Here is a 20,612-nt window from a genome sequence, read left to right as displayed (position 1 = left end):
GTGTGTGGCGCAGAGCCCTGTGTGTGTGTGTGTGTGGCGCAGAGCCCTGTGTGTGTGTGTGGCGCAGAGCCCTGTGTGTGTGTGTGTGTGTGGCGCAGAGCCCTGTGTGTGTGTGTGTGTGTGGCGCAGAGCCCTGTGTGTGTGTGTGTGTGTGGCGCAGAGCCCTGTGTGTGTGTGTGTGTGTGGCGCAGAGCCCTGTGTGTGTGTGTGTGTGTGGCGCAGAGCCCTGTGTGTGTGTGTGTGTGGCGCAGAGCCCTGTGTGTGTGTGTGTGTGGCGCAGAGCCCTGTGTGTGTGTGTGTGTGTGGCGCAGAGCCCTGTGTGTGTGTGTGTGTGTGGCGCAGAGCCCTGTGTGTGTGTGTGTGGCGCAGAGCCCTGTGTGTGTGTGTGTGGCGCAGAGCCCTGTGTGTGTGTGTGTGTGTGGCGCAGAGCCCTGTGTGTGGCGCAGAGCCCTGTGTGTGTGGCGCAGAGCCCTGTGTGTGTGGCGCAGAGCCCTGTGTGTGTGGCGCAGAGCCCTGTGTGTGTGGCGCAGAGCCCTGTGTGTGTGGCGCAGAGCCCTGTGTGTGTGGCGCAGAGCCCTGTGTGTGTGGCGCAGAGCCCTGTGTGTGTGGCGCAGAGCCCTGTGTGTGTGGCGCAGAGCCCTGTGTGTGTGGCGCAGAGCCCTGTGTGTGTGGCGCAGAGCCCTGTGTGTGTGTGTGTGTGTGTGTGTGGCGCAGAGCCCTGTGTGTGGCGCAGAGCCCTGTGTGTGGCGCAGAGCCCTGTGTGTGGCGCAGAGCCCTGTGTGTGGCGCAGAGCCCTGTGTGTGGCGCAGAGCCCTGTGTGTGGCGCAGAGCCCTGTATGTCTGTGCGGCGTGTGCGGGGCGCAGAGCCCTGTGTGTGTGGCGCAGAGCCCTGTGTGTGTGGCGCAGAGCCCTGTGTGTGTGTGTGTGTGTGTGTGTGTGTGTGGCGCAGAGCCCTGTGTGTGGCGCAGAGCCCTGTGTGTGGCGCAGAGCCCTGTATGTCTGTGCGGCGTGTGCGGGGCGCAGAGCCCGATGTGGGGCTGTTATTTGCAATGCTGTAGTGATAACAGGTCAGGTGCTGGGGAAGAATACTGACATGGAATGTGTGTGAAGGGGGCGGGCAGGGGGCAGGGGCTGGACACTGGGGAGGGGCTGGACACTGAAGCCGGGTGGTGCCAGCTCTGACTGAGGTTTTGCACAGGAAGTGGTCATGTTTGCTAGAGCTAAATGTAAACAAAGCTGCAGAGAATAAAGGGTGAATTCAAGAGGAACAAAAGTTAGAAAACAAAAATAACAATGTAGGGGTGATTTATATGACAATACAGCACAGATTAGCTTAACAAAAATTTTTGAGTTTGTCGGACAACTCCTTTTAAAGTGCAGTGCATTAAAGCCAATGTATAAATATAATAAATGCATAGACACAAGGGGACTGAGAGGCTATATCGATGTCATACTTGCAGCACACTTTCAGCATATTGGGAGCAGAGATGAAATACGTCAAGCACAAAGGACCAATAGAGTAGAACGTAATGGAACTTACAGCTGGCGGTAGTCATACAAGAGGAAGGGGGGAGACCCCAACGTACGTTTCGCAGGAGAGTCTTATTGCCTTATCAAGGGGGGTGGGGGGAGAAGAGAAGGATGATGCGTCTACTTGGTACAAGGACCTTAAATAGCACGTCATGAGATCGGCGTTCCGAACACATAACCATCTTTGGCGGCACTATTTAAGGTCCTTGTACCAAATAGACTCACGATCCTTCTCTTCTCCCTCCTCCCTTGATGAAGTAATAAGACTCGCTTGCGAAACATGCGTCGGGGTCTACCCCTACCATTTGTACCACCACCGCCAGCTGTAAGTTCCATTATGTTCTACACTAACATGCTGCAAGTACGACATTGATATTATTATTATTTATTATAGCGCCATTTATTCCATGGCGCTTTACAAGTGAAAGAGGGTATACGTACAACAATCATTAACAGTACAAAACAGACTGGTATAGGAGGAGAGAGGACTCTGCCCGCGAGGGCTCACAGTCTACAGGGAATGGGTGATGGTACAATAGGTGAGGACAGAGCTGGTTGCGCAGTGGCTACTGGACTGAGGGCTATTGTAGGTTGTAGGCTTGTTGGAAGAGGTGGGTCTTGAGGTTCCTCTTGAAGCTTTCCACGGTAGGGGAGAGTCTGATATGCTGAGATAGAGCGTTCCAGAGTATGGGGGAGGCACGGGAGAAATCTTGTACGCGACATGTATTAGCACACACAGCAGAGAGAAGGGGAGAGCAGTTCAGTTCATGGGAAAGTAGGATGGATGAAGTAAAATACCAAATGCAACAGAATAATATCTCTGGCCTAATTCAATGCATCATACTTATATGGTGCATACTTGTCATGGTGCCTGTTAGTCCCCTTGTGTCTATGCATTTGTTATTTGCATTTGTTTTCTTGAATGCACTTTAGTGAATTTATAGCCACCTGTGGACAGTTGCTGATAGATTTTTATATATTGGTAAATATATAAATATATTTATATTATATATATATATATGTAAATATATAAATTATTAGTGTAAATTTCTAATGAATATTTATTGGAAGTTTATCTATATTTTTTTTTCACGTGGTTGGTGGTGTGTCCTCCTATTCCCATCCCTTCATTGTTGGATCCATTCTTTTTTGTGTTTAATTTTTATTTTCTAATATAGATTTTTACTTTTTATATACGTTTTGCATTCCTTTCTCCTTTGTTCTCTGGTAATCATAATCTAGGGCTTAGTGGCAGCTGTGGAGAAGAGTCGGGTCCCGCGCCAGAAATGGCGCATCTAATGGATGCTCCACTTCTGGGGTGGCTGCAGGCTGCTATTGTTAGGCTGGATAGAGCAAAATAACCATGGCCCTTTCCACCCTAATAAAATCAGCCTCACGTTGTCTGCTGTTGCCTGGCAGGTTTTATAAAAATGGCGGGAACCCACTTTATTTTTAAATAAATCAAATAATTAAAAAAGCATGGGATCCCCTCTATTTTTCATAAGAAGCCAAGCTACAGCAAAAAGCTGAGGGTTGCAGCTGCTGCTGTTCCTGCGCTGGATATGAAAAATGCGGGAGGGGGGGGGGCTCCACGTCATTTTTCTTTTTAACAACAATAATAATAAAAAAACCCCAAAAAAACAGCTGACCAAGCTAGCTATCGCTCTATGTATCGAGCTATTCTGTTATTTCTATCTATTCTTTTTTTCTTTCTATCCATTCCATCTATTCTAGCTATCGATTATCCTATAATTTTGTTTCTCATTTAAAAAATGCATTAAAAAACCCCACATTGACAAAACCGCATTTGTTCTTTCATGCGTCTTTTGAGCCAAGAATGTGATCACAGGATGAAAAGATGCAGGATGCGCTCAAGATGTAGCGTGCGGACATAGCCTTGGTAGATCCTGGGCTTATCACAGTGCTGCCAGAAGTGATTGACAGGTCTCTCCATAGCGAGTGGTGCGGGTACAAGCCAGCTGGGAATGGGGCCAGACTACTGTCCTCTTTGGCTATAGGCCCCAACTGGAGTGTGTTAGAAGGTCTGATGCGCACTACTTGTCATTTGAGCAGCATAAATTAGCTGACAGGTTCCCTTTGTTATTAGTGGTCCCTTTTGGGATACAGACAACTTCGTTTTCTTTTTTCATTTATATTAGGCTTTTATTTTCCTTGACTGAGATCTGTGATATCCAGAATATGAATGTGGGGGGATCCCACTCTCCAGGAACGCTTCTCATCTGGAAGTGAGACAGATGACTCCATGGAGTACATTAACTTCATAGGAATACGTTCCATTACACATTGTGCTGGAGTCGCTCTTGATGCACTTGTGTGGAGCAGGAGTGACATTCAGAAACAGACCTACTTCACTACAAGTAGCAGAATTGGTTGTGCGTACATTGGGCTGCGCTGAGGGGGGCTGCGCTGAGGGGGGCTGCGCAGCCTCCGGGCACCGCCACATGCCTGACTGTTAGTTCTGCCTAATTTTCACGATTCATTAGCTTCCTTTTCTCACTGCACATTATAAGCTGTATATCCAGCCTGTGAGTGGGGGGAGGATGGAGAGGCCATGAGAGGGTATACCAATATTGTGTAGGGAATGGCCACCTAAGATTTATAAATGGACGTAGTTCATGTCTGCAAATCAGGGTGTGCTCATATGATGTGAAGCACGTGTCCGGCACTGATCATGGGACTGGATTACAGCTTTCATGTAGTACATTCACTGCAGAGGCGGAGGAGAAAGCTGGCAATACCAGCTGATTATTGGCTACCTGCGTGGTATGTATGGGGGAAGGCATTCCTGTATGTATTGTAGCCTGTTGATCTATGGTTTTCTAGATCCGTGAGCACTTGAAGTGATAGGAAGCTCTGTGCGTATCAGAGGTCGGATTGTGTCCCGTACCAAGTGCTGTTTATTGCTACTTTTGCCATCGGCTAGAAAATCCTTTTAGTGTGTACTGATGCTGCCTGTCATGTGAGCCGCATGAATCTGCTGACGAGTTCCCTTTTAAGTTATTGGTGGTCTCTTTTGGGGTATAGATGACTGTTTCCTTTTTTCATTCATATTTGCAACTGCAGTATGTAGATCAACCTATTGCCACCTGTGAACATGACCCAATAGGTTGCCATGATAGTCAAGGGCCTACTAAAGTCATCAAGCAATCATGTTATGTCCCCACGGGGGGCTGAAAAACATATTTATAGAAGGAAAAAAATGTGACTAGAAATGGAACTCTATGTGGATGGAAAAAATAAAAACTTGTGGCTTTTGCCATATAAAATACGGGAGCGTTCCTGTGGTACAATAGGGTGTAACATCTATCACATAAAGCTGCTCCAGGATGATGGGAGAAAACTTGTCTTTATTCCATTACAAATGTATAACTTGCATACAAACGTGGCAGATAGGGGAAGCGGCAACGCATTTTGAACGCAGCTGTGTTCTTTTTCAAGCCTACCTTTCAAAAAGCGTAACATGCACAGGATGTATGATCACTGGGGTCCCCAAAACACTAGAAAGGGGACCCTGAACCCTTGTCCCAGTAGATTAACTGAATAGGAGCCCCTGTATGCACAGTGTAAAGTACTGATGAAGGTATGATGTGCAGCCATTGCTTTGTCAGATGTAGTCTAGACTCGGTGGCTGCTAATCTTTCACCTAACAGCCAATTAGGAGTCTAAAGGCCACGTCTCACTTAGCAACATCGCTGCTGAGGCACGACTTTTGTGACGTAGCAGCGATGTTGCTAGTGATGTTGCTGTGTGTGACATCCAGCAACAACCTGGCCCCTGCTGTGAGGTCATTGGTTGTTGCTGAATGTCCTGGACCATTTTTTAGTTGTTGCTCTCCCGCTGTGAAGCACACATCGCTGTGTGTGACAGCGAAAGAGCAACAACTGAATGTGCAGGCAGCAGGAGCCGGCTTCTGCGGACGCTGGTAACCAATGTAAATATCGGGTAACAAAGAAGCCCTTTCCTTGGTTTTTACCTTCGTTACCAGCGTCCGCCGCTCTCAGCTGTCAGTGCTGGCTCCCTCCTCCCTGCACACATAGCCAGACTACACATCGGGTAATTAACCCGATGTGTACTCTGGCTAGGAGTGCAGGGAGCCAGCGCTAAGCGGTGTGCGCTGGTAACCAAGGTAAATATCGGGTTGGTTAGCCAATATTTACCTTACTTACCAAGTGCAGCATCGCTTCCACGTGTCGCTGCTGGCTGGGGGCTGGTCACTGGTGAGATCTGCCTGTGTGACAGCTCACCAGCAACCCGTGTAGCGACGCTCCAGCGATCCCTGCCAGGTCAGGTTGCTGGTGGGATCGCTGGAGCGTCGCTTAGTGTGACGGTACCTTAAGCCTTGGATGCATTAGGAATTTTTCATCCTGACTAGTGATGGGCGAACGTGATCTTTACACATTAGCATTTGCATGCTTGGGTTCTCGTGAAGCTCTGCTGAGTAACGCAAGTGCTCCACTATTTCATCTGTGAAACAACCACCACAATGCACAGACTTGCTTCACTGCAGGACGGGAGCCGGCACCCCAGGGAGAGACAGTCGCATTCTCTGAATGGATCTCCTAGGAAAATAAAACAAAGTTCTTGGAAGTAGGGTGACCAGCAAAAAAGAACCAAACCCCAGCCTTCCACCGGAAATGCTCTGTTTATGGTGGGCGGAGACCCGAACAGGCCAATCACTGACTTTCCACATTGCTCGCTACTCACGTCCAAGCATCTGACAAGCTCGAATTGAGTAACGAATATTTTAGTGATCACTCATCACTAATCTTGTGCCTGAAGTGATTGATGTTCCGCCTGCGTCTTCCGTAAGAAATACCGTATGGTGAAAATGTCACTGCTATAAGTTGTTCATGGTTATTGTCTATGTTCGTAGGTTGTAAAGAAGCTAAATGGAGTCTGAACAGTTGTTTCAGAGAAGTTACTACCGTAACAGTTACAACAGTATTACCAGTGCAAGCAGTGACGAGGAGCTCCTTGATGGAGCTGGAGGCATGATGGACTTTCATACCCTGGAAGATGACCACTTACTGGATGGTGACACCTCTTTGGGTGAGTCTTTATTTGTGCAGGAAAACAAGATTTATACAGATGTTATATATCTACTAGAAGGTGGCCCGATTCTTCGCATCGGGTATTCTAGAATTTACGTATTGTGTAGTTCATGTATGATTTTTGTTATATATATATATATATATAGATGTTGTTGTGTGTAGTTACCAAGTGTTTGTGTAGGGCGCTGTACATGTTCTGGGTGTGGCGGGGGGTGAGAGCGGTGTTGTATGTGTGTTGCGTGTGTTGCGTTGTTTGTGGAGCGCTGTGTGTCTGTAGCGTTGTGTGTGTGTGTGTGTGTTGTGCGGTTTGTGTGTGTGTGGTGTGTTTTGGGGGAGGTATGTTTTGAGCAATGTGTGTGTTGTGCGGTATGTGCGTATATTTGTGTGTGCTGCGGTGTTTGTGTGTTGGGTGTTGTGTGTGTGCAGCGTTGTCTGTGTGTGTGGGTGTCTGTGTAGGGCGTTGTTTGTGGTTCCCAGTGTGTGTGTGTTGTGCAGTGCGCGTGTGTGTGTGTGTGTGTTGGGGGGAGGTGTGCACCTTCCATCGTGCTCCATCCCCCATGCTGCGCACCCCCCATCGTGCTCCATCCCCCATGCAGCGCACTCCCCATCGTGCTGCATCCCCCATGCTGCGCACTCCCAAACGTGGTCCATCCGCCATGCTGCACACTCCCAAACGTGGTCCATCCGCCATGCTGCGCACTCCCAAACGTGCTCCATCCGCCATACTGCGCACTCCCCATCGTGCTGCATCCCCCATGCTGCGCACTCCCAAACGTGCTCCATCCGCCATGCTGCGCACTCCCCATCGTGCTCTATCCGCCATGCTGCGCACTCCCAAACGTGCTCCATCCCCCATGCTGCGCACCCCCAACGTGCTCCATCCCCCATGCTGCGCACCCCCAACGTGCTCCATCCCCCATGCTGCGCACCCCCATCGTGCTCCATCCCCCATGCAGCGCACTCCCCATCGTGCTGCATCCCCCATGCTGCGCATTCCCAAACGTGCTGCATCCGCCATGCTGCGCACTCCCAAACGTGCTCCATCCGCCATACTGCGCACTCCCCATCGTGCTGCATCCCCCATGCTGTGCACTCCAAAACGTGCTCCATCCGCCATGCTGCGCACTCCCCATCGTGCTCTATCCGCCATGCTGCACACTCCCAAACGTGCTCCATCCGCCATGCTGCGCACTCCCAAACGTGCTCCATCCGCCATGCTGCGCACCCCCATCATGCTCCATCCGCCATGCTGCGCACTCCCAAACGTGCTCCACCCGCCATGCTGCGCACTCCCAAACGTGCTCCTTCCGCCATGCTGCGCACTCCCAAACGTGCTCCTTCCGCCATGCTGCGCACTCCCAAACGTGCTCCATCCGCCATGCTGCGCACTCCCAAACGTGGTCCATCCGTTAAGCTGCACACTCCCAAATGTGCTCCATCCGCCATGCTGCGCACTCCCAAACGTGCTCCATCCGCCATACTGCGCACTCCTAAACGTGCTCCATCCGCCATACTGCACACTCCCCATCGTGCACCATCCGGCATGCTGCGCATTCCCAAACGTGCTCCATCCGCCATGCTGCGCACTCCCAAACGTGCTCCATCCGCCATGCTGCGCACTCCCAAACGTGCTCCATCCGCCATGCTGCGCACTCCCAAACGTGCTCCATCCGCCATGCTGCGCACTCCCAAACGTGGTCCATCCGCCATGCTGCGCACTCCCAAACGTGGTCCATCCGCCATGCTGCGCACTCCCAAACGTGGTCCATCCGCCATGCTGCGCACTCCCAAACGTGGTCCATCCGCCATGCTGCGCACTCCCAAACGTGGTCCATCCGCTATGCTGCGCACTCCCAAACGTGGTCCATCCGCCATGCTGCGCACTCCCAAACGTGGTCCATCCGCCATGCTGCGCACTCCCAAACGTGCTCCATCCGCCATGCTGCGCACTCCCAAACGTGCTCCATCCGCCATGCTGCGCACTCCCAAACGTGCTCCATCCGCCATGCTGCTCACTCCCAAACGTGGTCCATCCGCCATGCTGCGCACTCCCCATCGTGCTCCATCCCCCATGCTGCGCACTCCCCATCGTGCTCCATCCCCCATGCTGCGCACCCCCCATCGTGCTCCATTCCCCATGCTGCACCAGCATCAGCCTCTCTGCCCGCAGCATCAGCCTCTCTGCCCGCAGCATCAGCCTCTCTGCCCGCAGCATCAGCCTCTCTCCTTCTAGCCTCCCCCAGCATCAGCCTCTCTCCTTCTAGCCTCCCCCAGCATCAGCCTCTCTCCTTCTAGCCTCCCCCAGCATCAGACTCTCTCCTTCTAGCCTCCCCCAGCATCAGACTCTCTCCTTACAGCCTCCTCCAGCATCAGCCTCCCTCTCCCAGCCTTCCCCAGGATCAGCCTCTCTCCTCCCAGCCTCCGTCCTCCCAGCCTCCCCCAGCATCAGCCTCTCTCCTTCCAGCCTCTCCCAGCATCAGCCTCTCTCCTTCCAGCCTCCCCCAGCATCAGCCTCCTTCTCCCAGCCTTCCCCAGGATCAGCCTCTCTCCTCCCAGCCTCCGTCCTCCCAGCCTTCCCCAGCATCAGCTTTCCCCTCCCAGCCTCCCTCAGCATCAGCCTTCCCCAGCATCAGCCTCTCTCCTCCCAGCCTCAGCCTCTCTCCTTCCAGCCTTCCCCAGCATCAGCCTCTCTCCTCCCAGCCTCAGCCTCTCTCCTTCCAGCCTCCCTCAGCATCAGCCTCCCCTTCCCAGCCTTCCCCAGGTTCAGCCTCTCTCCTCCCAGCCTCCTTCAGCATTAGCCTTCCCCTCCCAGTCTCCCCCAGCATCAGCCTCCCCCTCCCAGCCTTCCCCAAGATCAGCCTCTCTGCTCCCAGCCTCCTCCAGCACGCCGTGCTCCTCTGCCGACACTCACCCACACCCGATCGCATACACTCACACCCACACCCGATCGCATACACTCACCCACACCCGATCGCATACACTCACCCACACCCGATCGCATACACTCACCCACACCCGATCGCATACACTCACCCACACCCGATCGCATACACTCACACACACCCGATCGCATACACTCACACACACCCGATCGCATACACTCACACACACCCGATCGCATACACTCACACACACCCGATCGCATACACTCACACACACCCGATCGCATACACTCACACACACAACCGATCGCATACACTCACACACACACCCGATCGCATACACTCACACACACCCGATCGCATACACTCACACACACCCGATCGCATACACTCACACACACAGACACTGACGAAATCGCACATATGCGCTGATACTCACAACATCCGGAGATATCACATGCTTCTGGCCATGTGATCCTCCGTCAGGTCCTGGAAGCTCACAGCACAGTATCGCCGCCGAGAAGCAAGCGATATCCCAGGATGTTGAGAGTATGTGGATGCGATGTGATGTGTGTGTGAGGTGTGTGTGAGGGTGAGTGTGATCTGATGTGTGTATGTGTGTGTGTGTGTGCTGTTATGTGTCTGTATTTTCCGCCGCTGCAGGACCTTGATGTGTGGATGCGATGTGATGTGTGTGTGAGGTGTGTGTGAGAGTGAGTGGGAGCCGGTGTACACTGGTAACTATGATACACATCGGGTAACTAAGGGACCTTAGTTACCCGATGTGTATAATGGTTACCAGCGTTCACGGCCTCCGTCAAGATCCCAGCATCGCAAGGTTATGTCTGGCGCTGCTGGGATCCTGACGGAGCCGGTGTAGAAGCAAGCGATATCCCAGCATGTTGTGATGTGTGAGAGTGTGTGTGAGAGTGTGTGTGAGAGTGTGTGTGAGAGTGTGTGTGAGAGTGTGTGTGAGAGTGTGTGTGAGAGTGTGTGTGAGAGTGTGTGTGAGAGTGTGTGTGAGAGTGTGTGTGAGAGTGTGTGTGAGAGTGTGTGTGAGAGTGTGTGTGAGAGTGTGTGTGAGAGTGTGTGTGAGAGTGTGTGTGAGAGTGTGTGTGAGAGTGTGTGTGAGAGTGTGTGTGTACTCACCTGGGAATCGGAGCTCCGTGTCAGTTGGGCCAGAGCGAGCGTGCATTGCGTGAGGGGGGCGGGGCCTGCAGAGAGCCGGGGCGAGAGGCCAATCCGTGTGGGGGGGCGGGGCCATGGCGAGCCCAGCGGCCAATCAGCTTTGTGTCACTGTAAGGACACAATGTCACCGGAAGGACACAATTTTGAAGCATGACAGACAGACAGACAGACAGAATAAGGCAATTATATATATAGATATTCTATATATATTGTTTATAGTCAGCAGATGGAAGGCACTGAATAATATTAACCCCCGTATAGTAGTGGCTGTCCCTCCGTTTTCTGTACATATGAGCCAGCTACTCCAGTGCTAAAGCCAATTTTCAAGAATTTTTAACATCTTGTGATAATGAATTTTTGTAGATGCCCTAATTTAAAGAGGTCATAGTGATGGATGTAGGCCTCACTTTGCATTGTTATTTGCATCAAAATTTGTGATGAAATCCTAGTTTTGAACCTGCTTTTAAAACTACTGCTGTTACTTCCATGATCCTTTTTTGTTTTCTTTCTGTAAGTTACATTGCTGATTTTGACTTGCAATTACTGATAGAAATTACTGACCAATATACAAGAGTCAATACAGGAAAGCACACTCAGTTAATAGGACTGTGTTCACACCTTGAGCACTCATTTTTCCTGAAATTGCTGCAAAATCTGTTTATTTTGAGTTCTATTTAATGAGCACAGTTAAAAATAACGAAAGAAATTCTACTCGCCCTCAGTGATTCTGTATAGGTGCCAGTCTTGTTCTTGAGCATTGTGGAAATGTCCAGTGATGCTTGTCTGCAGCAGCATCTAACACGTGCGCAGCGTGTAGGTGAAGCTGCGGTCAGTAAAGCTCACTCACCACGCATGCGTCAGATACCACTGGAGGAGTTTGTTGGACGTCAGTGAAGTCAGGAATGGGGCTATATGTTTTCACACTACAGTGGAACCTTGGATTAAGAGTAACTTGGTTTGAGAGTGTTTTGCAAGACAAGCAAAGCTTTCTAAAAATTTTAACTTGGTTTAAGAGCAATGATTTGCAATAAGAGCAAATACGCACAGTGCACACTTCTGTTTCCGTCCTTTCACCGCGCTCTGACCCGCTCTGGAGGTAAATTTCTGTACATATGTACTATATACAGAATACCATTGTACAGTGCAGTATATACTATACAGCATGTCTATCAATTTGCATTTGTGGATACAGTATTGTACTTTCTTTCTGCTAACCAGTGCAGCACATTACTTGTACTGAACCCCTCACACACCAACAATTCTATTTTAAGCTAAAGTGCAGTTTAATTTGTTTTATACGCTTACTGCATTGTACAGTATTTTGTATTAGTGAACTGTAATAATTTATATTAATATTGTACATTAGTTTGTATTACTGTAATGTTTGTAAAAATACTGTAAATATTTTTGGGTTGTAGAACGAATTGTCTGCATTTCAATTATTTCCTATGGGAAAATTCGCTTTGATATAAGAGTAACTTGGTTTAAGAGCACACTCCCAGAACCAATTATGCTCGTAATCCAAGGTTCCACTGTAGCTTTCTCTGTTTATTCTGCATTGTCAGACTGTAGAGCGCCATTATTTTACCTTTTAGAGTGGATTCACATGCTGCGGAAATTTGACTGACCATTTATTCTGTACTTGTGAATGTGGTTCTATTGGTAGCACATTTTATGTCTGCAACAAAATCTGCAGCATGTGAACACAACCTAACCATGGTGGATAACCGGTCGGAAGCAGTTTGGAAGCCTAAAACCTTCCCCACATGTTCTCTATGAACTCTGGTTGTTTCAGAATGTTCCTTCTTTCTTTCACCAGTAGGGGGCAGCCTTGCCTCACCTTTACAGCTTTAAAGCCATGAGGAGTTCTCAGTATCTCATGTTTTAAAAAAACAACGAAGATCGGCACGCTCTAGTTCTCATGCTTTTTCCCCAGAAATAAGACAGTCATTTAGGGTTTGTGCACATGGATCTTTTTCCTGGTGGCCCTATTGTAGTGGAAAATTGTTGGTAAACTCCTGTGATTCAGCCGCACACTGCAAAAGGGAACTCCACAGTAACGAATATATTGACGTCCTCACATTGGCAGCGCTGGTTGAATTGACGCTGTGGGCATTCTGTGCAGTGTGTGCTCATACACATTGCTAATACTGTAAGGCATACATTCTTGGTGTATGTGCTTTATGTGCACACATCCATCACACAACACTCAGCAATCTTTTGGCCCAGACTGTACCTATGTATGCTCTTAATATCATCCTGAGACATTTGGGGGTTTAACCTCAGATTTATACAGAGAATTTCTGCACAAGTTTCACGCCATTTTGCAGTATAGGTCTCTCTCTTAGTGGAATGCGATAAAAAAAAAAAATTGCATGCCACTCGAACCAATGTTACTCTATGGAGCCTGGGATCTTATATACCTGATGTATATAAGAGCTCACTAATGGAGGCCGCAGTTTATAAGGGAAAAACCTGGTGACAGGTTCCCTTTTAAGGGTAAGGACACACCGCAAGTAAAATGGAGCGAGTGGAACGCAATAAAAAAAATCGCATGCCACTCGGACCAATGTTACTGTGAAGGGCCGAGAAAAATAATCGCAGCATGCTGCAGGTGGAATACAATTAGTTTTCACTCGCACCCATACAAATCTATGGATGCGAGAGAAACATCGCACTGCAGTCGCATTACACCGGAGTGCAGTGTGATAATTGCATCAGATGATAATGGAGTTGATAGGGAAATTAGTCCCTCCATCTCCTCCGCAGCTGTGCCCCGATCGCAGGAACGCATCACAGTATGACATTTGGCTTACACTCGCAGCAGAGCGGCAGCTGGGGGTCATTAGCATCCAATGCTTTCGTATCAGATGCTAAATGCCCATGAGTCCTTAGCCATAAGGGAATCTGTCACCAGGTTTTTGCTTTCCCATCTGAGAGCAGCATAATGTAGAGACAGAGACCTTGATTCCAGTAATGTGTCCCTTACTGAGCTGTTTGCTGTCATTTTGATAAAATCAATGTTTTTTCTGCTGCAGATCTCGCAGTTATACAAAGCTCATGAATATGCTGGACTACCTGGCAGCATGACAATTAGTCCTCTAATGATAATCTATGGCTGATTAGTGTAATTTTGATAAAATCACTGGTTAAACAGCCTGGTAAGTGACACATGTCTGGCATCAGGATCTCTGCCCCTACGTTGTGCTGCTCTCAGATTAGGTAGCAAAAACCTAGTGACAGATTTCCTTTAGCATTTGTTGAGGGTTTTTTTTTTTTTTGTTTTTAACAATAACTCAATCTAAAGAAGAAAAAGAACAAGCGGCTTCACTCCAAAGTCCATAAAAACTTGGATTTATTTCAATGAAAAGGTGCGAGATCATTGCTGTATTTTGACCCCCTTTTTGTTACACCAGTATTTGTACGTCAAAACCAAGAGTGGAAAAATCAGAGGAAAAGTATAATAGAAACACGTCACCACTTCTGCATTATTTTTACCCACTCCTGGTTTTGGCTACAAATACTGAGGTAATAAAAATCACCAAATACTCATCGTGTGCACATGGCCTAAAGGGAATGCAACATCAAAATATTGCCTCCTCATATTGCACTCATTGGTTTTATACACAGATGTGAGTGAACCCTAATCCCTATAGTCACACCACACAGAATAACATTTACCTTAGGTCTGCCTTATATCAGCACCATGTGTGAAATATCCTTTTATTTTGTTAGGATGTTAAAAAGCTTAGAAACTTGGCAGCAATTTCTCATTTGTTCAAGAAAACGACCAAACTTATTTTTTTTTTTTAGTTCTCTATATACCATAGTTTGGAAGTGACTTTGGGGGACCTATATATTTGAAACCCCCCAAAAGTGATACCATTTTAAAAACTGCACTCCTCAAGTTATTTAAAACTACTTTTAGGTAGTTTATTAAGCTTTTTAGGTGCTTTTCAGGAAAAAACACAAAGTGGAATGACTGGATTGAAAATGTATTTGCAACCCCTGGCAAAAATGATGGACTCACCTGGCTCTGAGGATGTTCATTCAGTTGTTTTACTTTTGTATAAAAACAAAGCAGATCACAGACGACACAAAACTAAAGTCATATTAAGAAGCCGCTTTTATATAATGAAAACTACTAATTACAAATAACTATTTGAGCCAACTCTTTTAAAAAATGTTTTTGTAATAATTTAATAAAAATCATGTGAACCTGGAACTCCATTTCCTTTCTTTTGGTCTGCATGGGGAATAAAATATGTTAAGAGTTTTTTGTTCCTCTAAGAGTATTTAAGTGCTTTCCTCTGCAGATAATTTTCAATAAAATGTCGATAAAATATTATGTTCCCATGGAGTCAGTGGTTACTTGTAATGAATTTGAATTCTAAACTAACCATAGAATTTAGCAAGACTGGGTGTCTCTTGAGTACCCATAACGGTTCCAGTTGTCTGATGGTGTATTACATGTTGAAAGTAAAATACTTTAACGGGGGCGGGGCCTTAGCCAACAATTTGACACCAAAGCAACATTTTTCTGCTGACTGAGGCCCCGCCCCTTCTGGTCACATGTGTATGACCACACACAGGTCCTGCAAGTGAAAAAGTGAATCGATTTGTATAATACGTATGCTAATGCTAACAGGGGGAAGGGATAACTGAATAGCTCCCCCCCCGATATTATCTGATCCTCAGCTGCTGTCACTCAAGAAGCTAACGATTTTATAAACTTGACTCTTTAGGATTTCAAAACCTAAACATCCAAGCTAACCATTAATGGTATGTATAGAATCAGCCTGAGGGTACACTCACATGAGCGTATGAATAGGACGAGTGCAATGCGAGAAAATATCTCATTTCACTCAGACCAATGTTAGTCAATGAGGCAGAGCAGTTGGTCAGCTTTTTTCTCATCCAGATTCTGGATGAGAGAAAAATCGCAACATGCTGCAATTTGCTACAAAAATCGTCCGAAACTCGCCATTACAAATCAATTAGTGCGAGAAAAAAAACGGACGCACACAGACCATCCTAGTGACCTTTTGGTTTTATGGATACCTTACCATAATGTAGCACTGAACGCTAAGGCCTTGTGCGCATGCTGCATTTTTTTTTGTTGCGTTTTTGCCTGTTTTTTTGGGTGTAGTTTTGGTCCCAAAACTGCATGCATTTCTTTCCCCAGTAAAGTCTGAGATTTCGTTTTTGCTGTCTGTACATTGCAGGTTTTGGGTTTTTTTTGGCTGCGTCTTTGTGGTGACCACAAAGATGCAGCATGTCAGTTCTTTCTGCATTTTTGCCAGCGTTTTTGAGCCCTTCCAGTTAATAGATTTGACTTGAAAAACGCAATTGGCAAAAACGCAGTAAAAAAAATGCAGTAAAACGCTGCAAAAAATGCATGCCGAGGCTGTGTTTTTTTTTTTTTTGGGACTAAAAATGTGCATCTTTGTGGTCAGCACAATGATGCAGCGTGTGCACATAGCCTAAATGGTCTTGTAAAGCACTAATAGCGGCTGAGAAAAAAACGGATTGCAAATCGAATGCACACTGAGAGCACACGGATGACAAGTGAGAAGAAATTGTCCTACTCTCCCAGATGAGAATGGGACCGTTTTTTTTCATGCAAGTCCAGCCTGATAGTCCCAGTATAGCACTGGCTTTAGGTTATATACGAAAATCCTGGTGATTGGTTCCCTTTAATATATAGTGCGGTCATATCTAAGGGGATAAAATTAAAAACCTATTCCCATTTTAGGTCACTTAATTCACAGATAAGTTATGCTGAGTCTTTTATATGCCTTTTCAAGGTTCTAACATGTTTTTGTAGGATGTCAAGGTACTGTGACAGATTGCTTGTACTAAAACGTATCCCAGAAACAATTGGGTGGCCTGGTGGGTTGCTTAAAGGGGTATTTCCATCTCCAAGATCCTATCTTAACATGTTGTATGGGTATTAATAATAATATTGGCAAATACCTCCAATTAGAAATGTAGTATAGTTCTCCTGATTAGCTATGTCGATTACCTCATGTTCAGGGCATTGCAGGACCTTAGGTATCCATGCTTACGACCACACAGTCAGTTAGTTGCTCATGGTTGTAACCATGGTTACCTAAGGTCCTGCAATGCTCTGAACATGAGGTAAGTGACATAGCTAATCAGGAGAACTATACTACATTTCTAATTGGAGGTATTTGCTAATATTATTACAACTACTACATACTGGGATTGGATCTTGGAGATGGGAATACCTCTTTTAATGATTTCTATATTTTGAGGTTTAAAAAAATAAAATAAATAAAATAATAAATATGGAGTGCTACGATCATCCAGTTAAAAATGTATTTTCATTCTTGTTGGAATTAGTTCCTGACGTGCTCGTTTTCTTTTGAGTTATGAGATGTATTCTCATAACCTCTTATCCGGGTTGATGCCTCCTTCATAGAAGTCTGTATAATTTTGTATGATTGTGCCCCAATACACAGCATTTTCCATTGTAAGATTTTTTTGTTCTGCTTTTCTTAATTGTTGTTTTATCAATATTTAATTCAAAGAATTTCCTTTAGAGAACCCAATAGAAAGCCGCTAATCTGTGCCCCTGGTTTTCCGTGCGGTAGAACTTTGATTTTGCCCTTACCGACGTGTGGTATTATGGGTCACTAATGACATTGTGCATTGTTTCTTGGGTTATTTTATATAAATCTGCCTGATTTTTTTTTTTTTTTTTGCAAAACATTGTTTAATAGTGAGTTTCCTTATAAACATACTAGAAGGTGGCCCGATTCTACGCATCGGGTATTCTAGAATTTACGTATTGTGTAGTTCATGTATGATTTTTGTTATATATATGTGCGGTATGTGCGTATATTTGTGTGTGCAGCGTTGTCTGTGTGTGGGTGTCTGTGTAGGGCAGTTGTTTGTGGTTTCCAGTGTGTGTGTGTGGTGTGTTGTGCAGTGCGCGCGCGCGCGTGTGTGTGTGTTGGGGGGAGGTGTGCACTCTCTATCGTGCTCCATCCCCTATGCTGCGCACCCCCCATCGTGCTACATCTCCCATCCTGCGCACTCCCAAACGTGCTCCATCCGCCATGCTGCGCACTCCCAAACGTGCTCCATCCGCCATGCTGCGCACTCCCCATCGTGCTCCATTCCCCATGCTGCGCACTCCCCATCGTGCTCCATCCGCCACGCTGCGCACTCCCCATCGTGCTCCATCTCCCATGCTGCGCACTCCTAAACGTGCTCCATCCGCCATGCTGCGTACTCCCAAATGTGCTCCATCCACCATGCTGCGCACTCCCAAACGTGCTCCATCCGCCATACTCCACACTCCCCATCGTGCTCCATGCCCCATGCAGCGCACTCCCCATCGTGCTCTATCCCCTATGCTGCGCACCCCCCATCGTGCTCCATCATCCATGCTGCGCACTCCCAAACGTGCTCCATCCGCCATGCCGCGCACTCCCAAACGTGCTCCATCCGCCATGCTGCGCACTCCCAAACGTGCTCCATCCGCCATGCTGGGCACTCCCCATCGTGCTCCATCCCCCATGCAGTGCACTCCCTATCGTGCTCCATCCCCTATGCTGCGCACCCCCATCGTGCTCCATCTCCCATGCTGCGCACTCTCAAACGTGCTCCATCCGCCATGCTGCGCACTCCCAAACGTGGTCCATCCGCCATGCTGCGCACTCCCAAACATGCTCCATCCGCCATACTCCGCACTCGCCATCGTGCTGCATCCGCCATGCTGCGCACTCCCAAACGTGCTCCATCCGCCATGCTGCGCACTCCCAAACGTGCTCCATCCGCCATGCTGCGCACTCCCAAACGTACTCCATCCGCCATGCTGCGCACTCCCAAACGTGCTCCATCCGCCATGCTGCGCATTACCAAACGTGCTCCATCCGCCATGCTGCGCCAGCATCAGCCTCTCTACCCGCATCATCAGCCTCTCTGCCCGCAGCATCAGCCTCTCTCCTCCCAGCATCAGCGTCTCTGTCCTTAGCATCAGGCTCTCTCCTTCCAGCCTCCCTCAGCATCAGCCTCCCTTTCCCAGCCTTCCCAAGGATCAGCCTCTCTCCTCCCAGCCTCCTTCTTCCCAGCCTCCTCCTCCCAGCCTCCCTCAGCATCAGCCTTCCTCTCCCAGTCTCCCCCAGCATCAGCCTCCCCAAGCATCAGCCTCCACCAGCATCAGCCTCTGTTCTTCCAGCCTCCTCCAGCATCAGCTTCCCTAAGCATCAGCGTCCCTCGTCCCAGCCTCCCTCAGCATCAGCCTCTCTCCTTCCAGCCTCCCTCAGCATCAGCCTCCTCTCCCCAGCCTTCCCTAGGATCAGCCTCTCTCCTCCCAGCCTCCTTCTTCCCAGCCTTCCCATCCCAGCCTCCTTCAGCATCAGCATTTCCCTCTTCCCCATGATCAGCCTCTCTGCTCCCAGCCTCCTCCAGCACGCCCTGCTCCTCTGCCGACACTCACACACCCGATCGCATGCACTCACACACACACCCGATCGCATCCACTCACACACACACCCGATCGCATCCACTCACACACACACCCGATCGCATCCACTCACACACACACCCGATCGCATCCACTCACACACACACCCGATCGCATCCACTCACACACACACCCGATCGCATCCACTCACACACACACCCGATCGCATCCACTCACACACACACCCGATCGCATCCACTCACACACACCCGATCGCATCCACTCACACACACCCGATCGCATCCACTCACACACACCCGATCGCATCCACTCACACACACCCGATCGCATCCACTCACACACACCCGATCGCATCCACTCACACACACAGACACTGACGATATCGCACTTACGCGCTCATACTCACAACATCCGGGGATATCACATGCTTCTGGCCATGTGATCCTCCGTCAGGTCCTGGAAGATCACAACAGCACATTTTCGCCGCCGAGAAGCAAGCGATATCCCAGGATGTCGTGAGTATGTGGATGCGATGTGAGGTGTGTGTGAGGTGTGTATGAGAGTGAGTGTGAGTGTGATCTGATGTGTGTGTATGTTTGTGTGTGTGCGTGTGGACCTTCCGGCGCAGCAGGACCTTGATGGGCTTGTAACCATGCGAGCATGGTTACCAACGTATCCACACCACTCCCACCACTGCCGTGGGAGCGGGGGCCGGGGGAGGGGGAGGGAGTACAGTACTCACCTCCGTGACAGCGCTTGTAACCATGCGAGTATCCACACCACCCCTTTGGGAGCGGGGGCCGGGGGGGGTTGGGGGGGGATAGGGAGTACCGTACTCACCTCCGTGACAGCCGTGTCAGTTAGAGAAATGCGCGGGGGGAGGGAGGGGGTGGGGCCAGAGCTAACGTGCATTGCGTGAGGGGGGCGGGGCGTGGCGTGGCTGAATTGCCAATGCCTGCAGGGTGCCGGGGCGAGAGGCCAATCTGTGGGGGGGGGCGGAGCCTGGGCGAGCGGCTGGCCAATCCGTGTGGGGGCGCAGCCTGGGCGAGCGGCCAATCCGTGTGGGGGGGCGGGGCCATGGCGAGCCCAGCGGCCAATCAGCTTTGTGTCACCGTAAGGACACAATTTTGGAGCATGACAGACAGACAGACAGATAGACAGACAGACAGACAGAATAAGGCAATTATATATATAGATGGAGGTCCAGGAAGAGAAAAAAACACATTGTATTTTTTTATTTTTTTTTTCCTGCAGCACGCATGCTCTCTTGGCACTAAAAAAGCTATGCCAATTTGTCTACAGTACGTTTTAACTAAAGTTAGTTTCATTCAACATAAAACCAGCAAAAAACACAGCTGCATTTTTCACTTTCATTGCTTTCAATGTTGAAAAAAAGCACCAGAATCGCTGTAAGGGGTACTTTGCACGTTGCGACATCGCTAACATCGGCTAGCGATGCTGAGCGCGATAGTACCCGCCCCC

The 20,612-nt window shown here is 48.7% G+C and overlaps 1 protein-coding gene across 3 annotated transcripts in view; it reads left to right on the top strand.

Moving 5' to 3' along the window:
* CLCN3 (chloride voltage-gated channel 3) overlaps positions 1-20,612 on the top strand; it is a 132,349-nt gene that overhangs the window by 31,559 nt on the left and 80,178 nt on the right. For all 3 annotated transcript variants that reach the window (XM_075347209.1, XM_075347211.1, XM_075347208.1), the window contains exon 2: positions 6,425-6,600. In XM_075347209.1, the coding sequence (XP_075203324.1) occupies positions 6,441-6,600 (160 nt within the window). In that variant the 5' untranslated portion in view covers positions 6,425-6,440. The remainder of the gene's footprint in view (positions 1-6,424; positions 6,601-20,612) is intronic.

The sequence above is a fragment of the Anomaloglossus baeobatrachus genome, chromosome 1, assembly GCF_048569485.1.
Source record: "Anomaloglossus baeobatrachus isolate aAnoBae1 chromosome 1, aAnoBae1.hap1, whole genome shotgun sequence".
NCBI lineage: Eukaryota > Metazoa > Chordata > Amphibia > Anura > Aromobatidae > Anomaloglossus > Anomaloglossus baeobatrachus.
The sequence above is the reverse complement of the archived record's forward strand: the minus strand, read 5'-3'. Positions and strand labels throughout refer to the sequence as shown.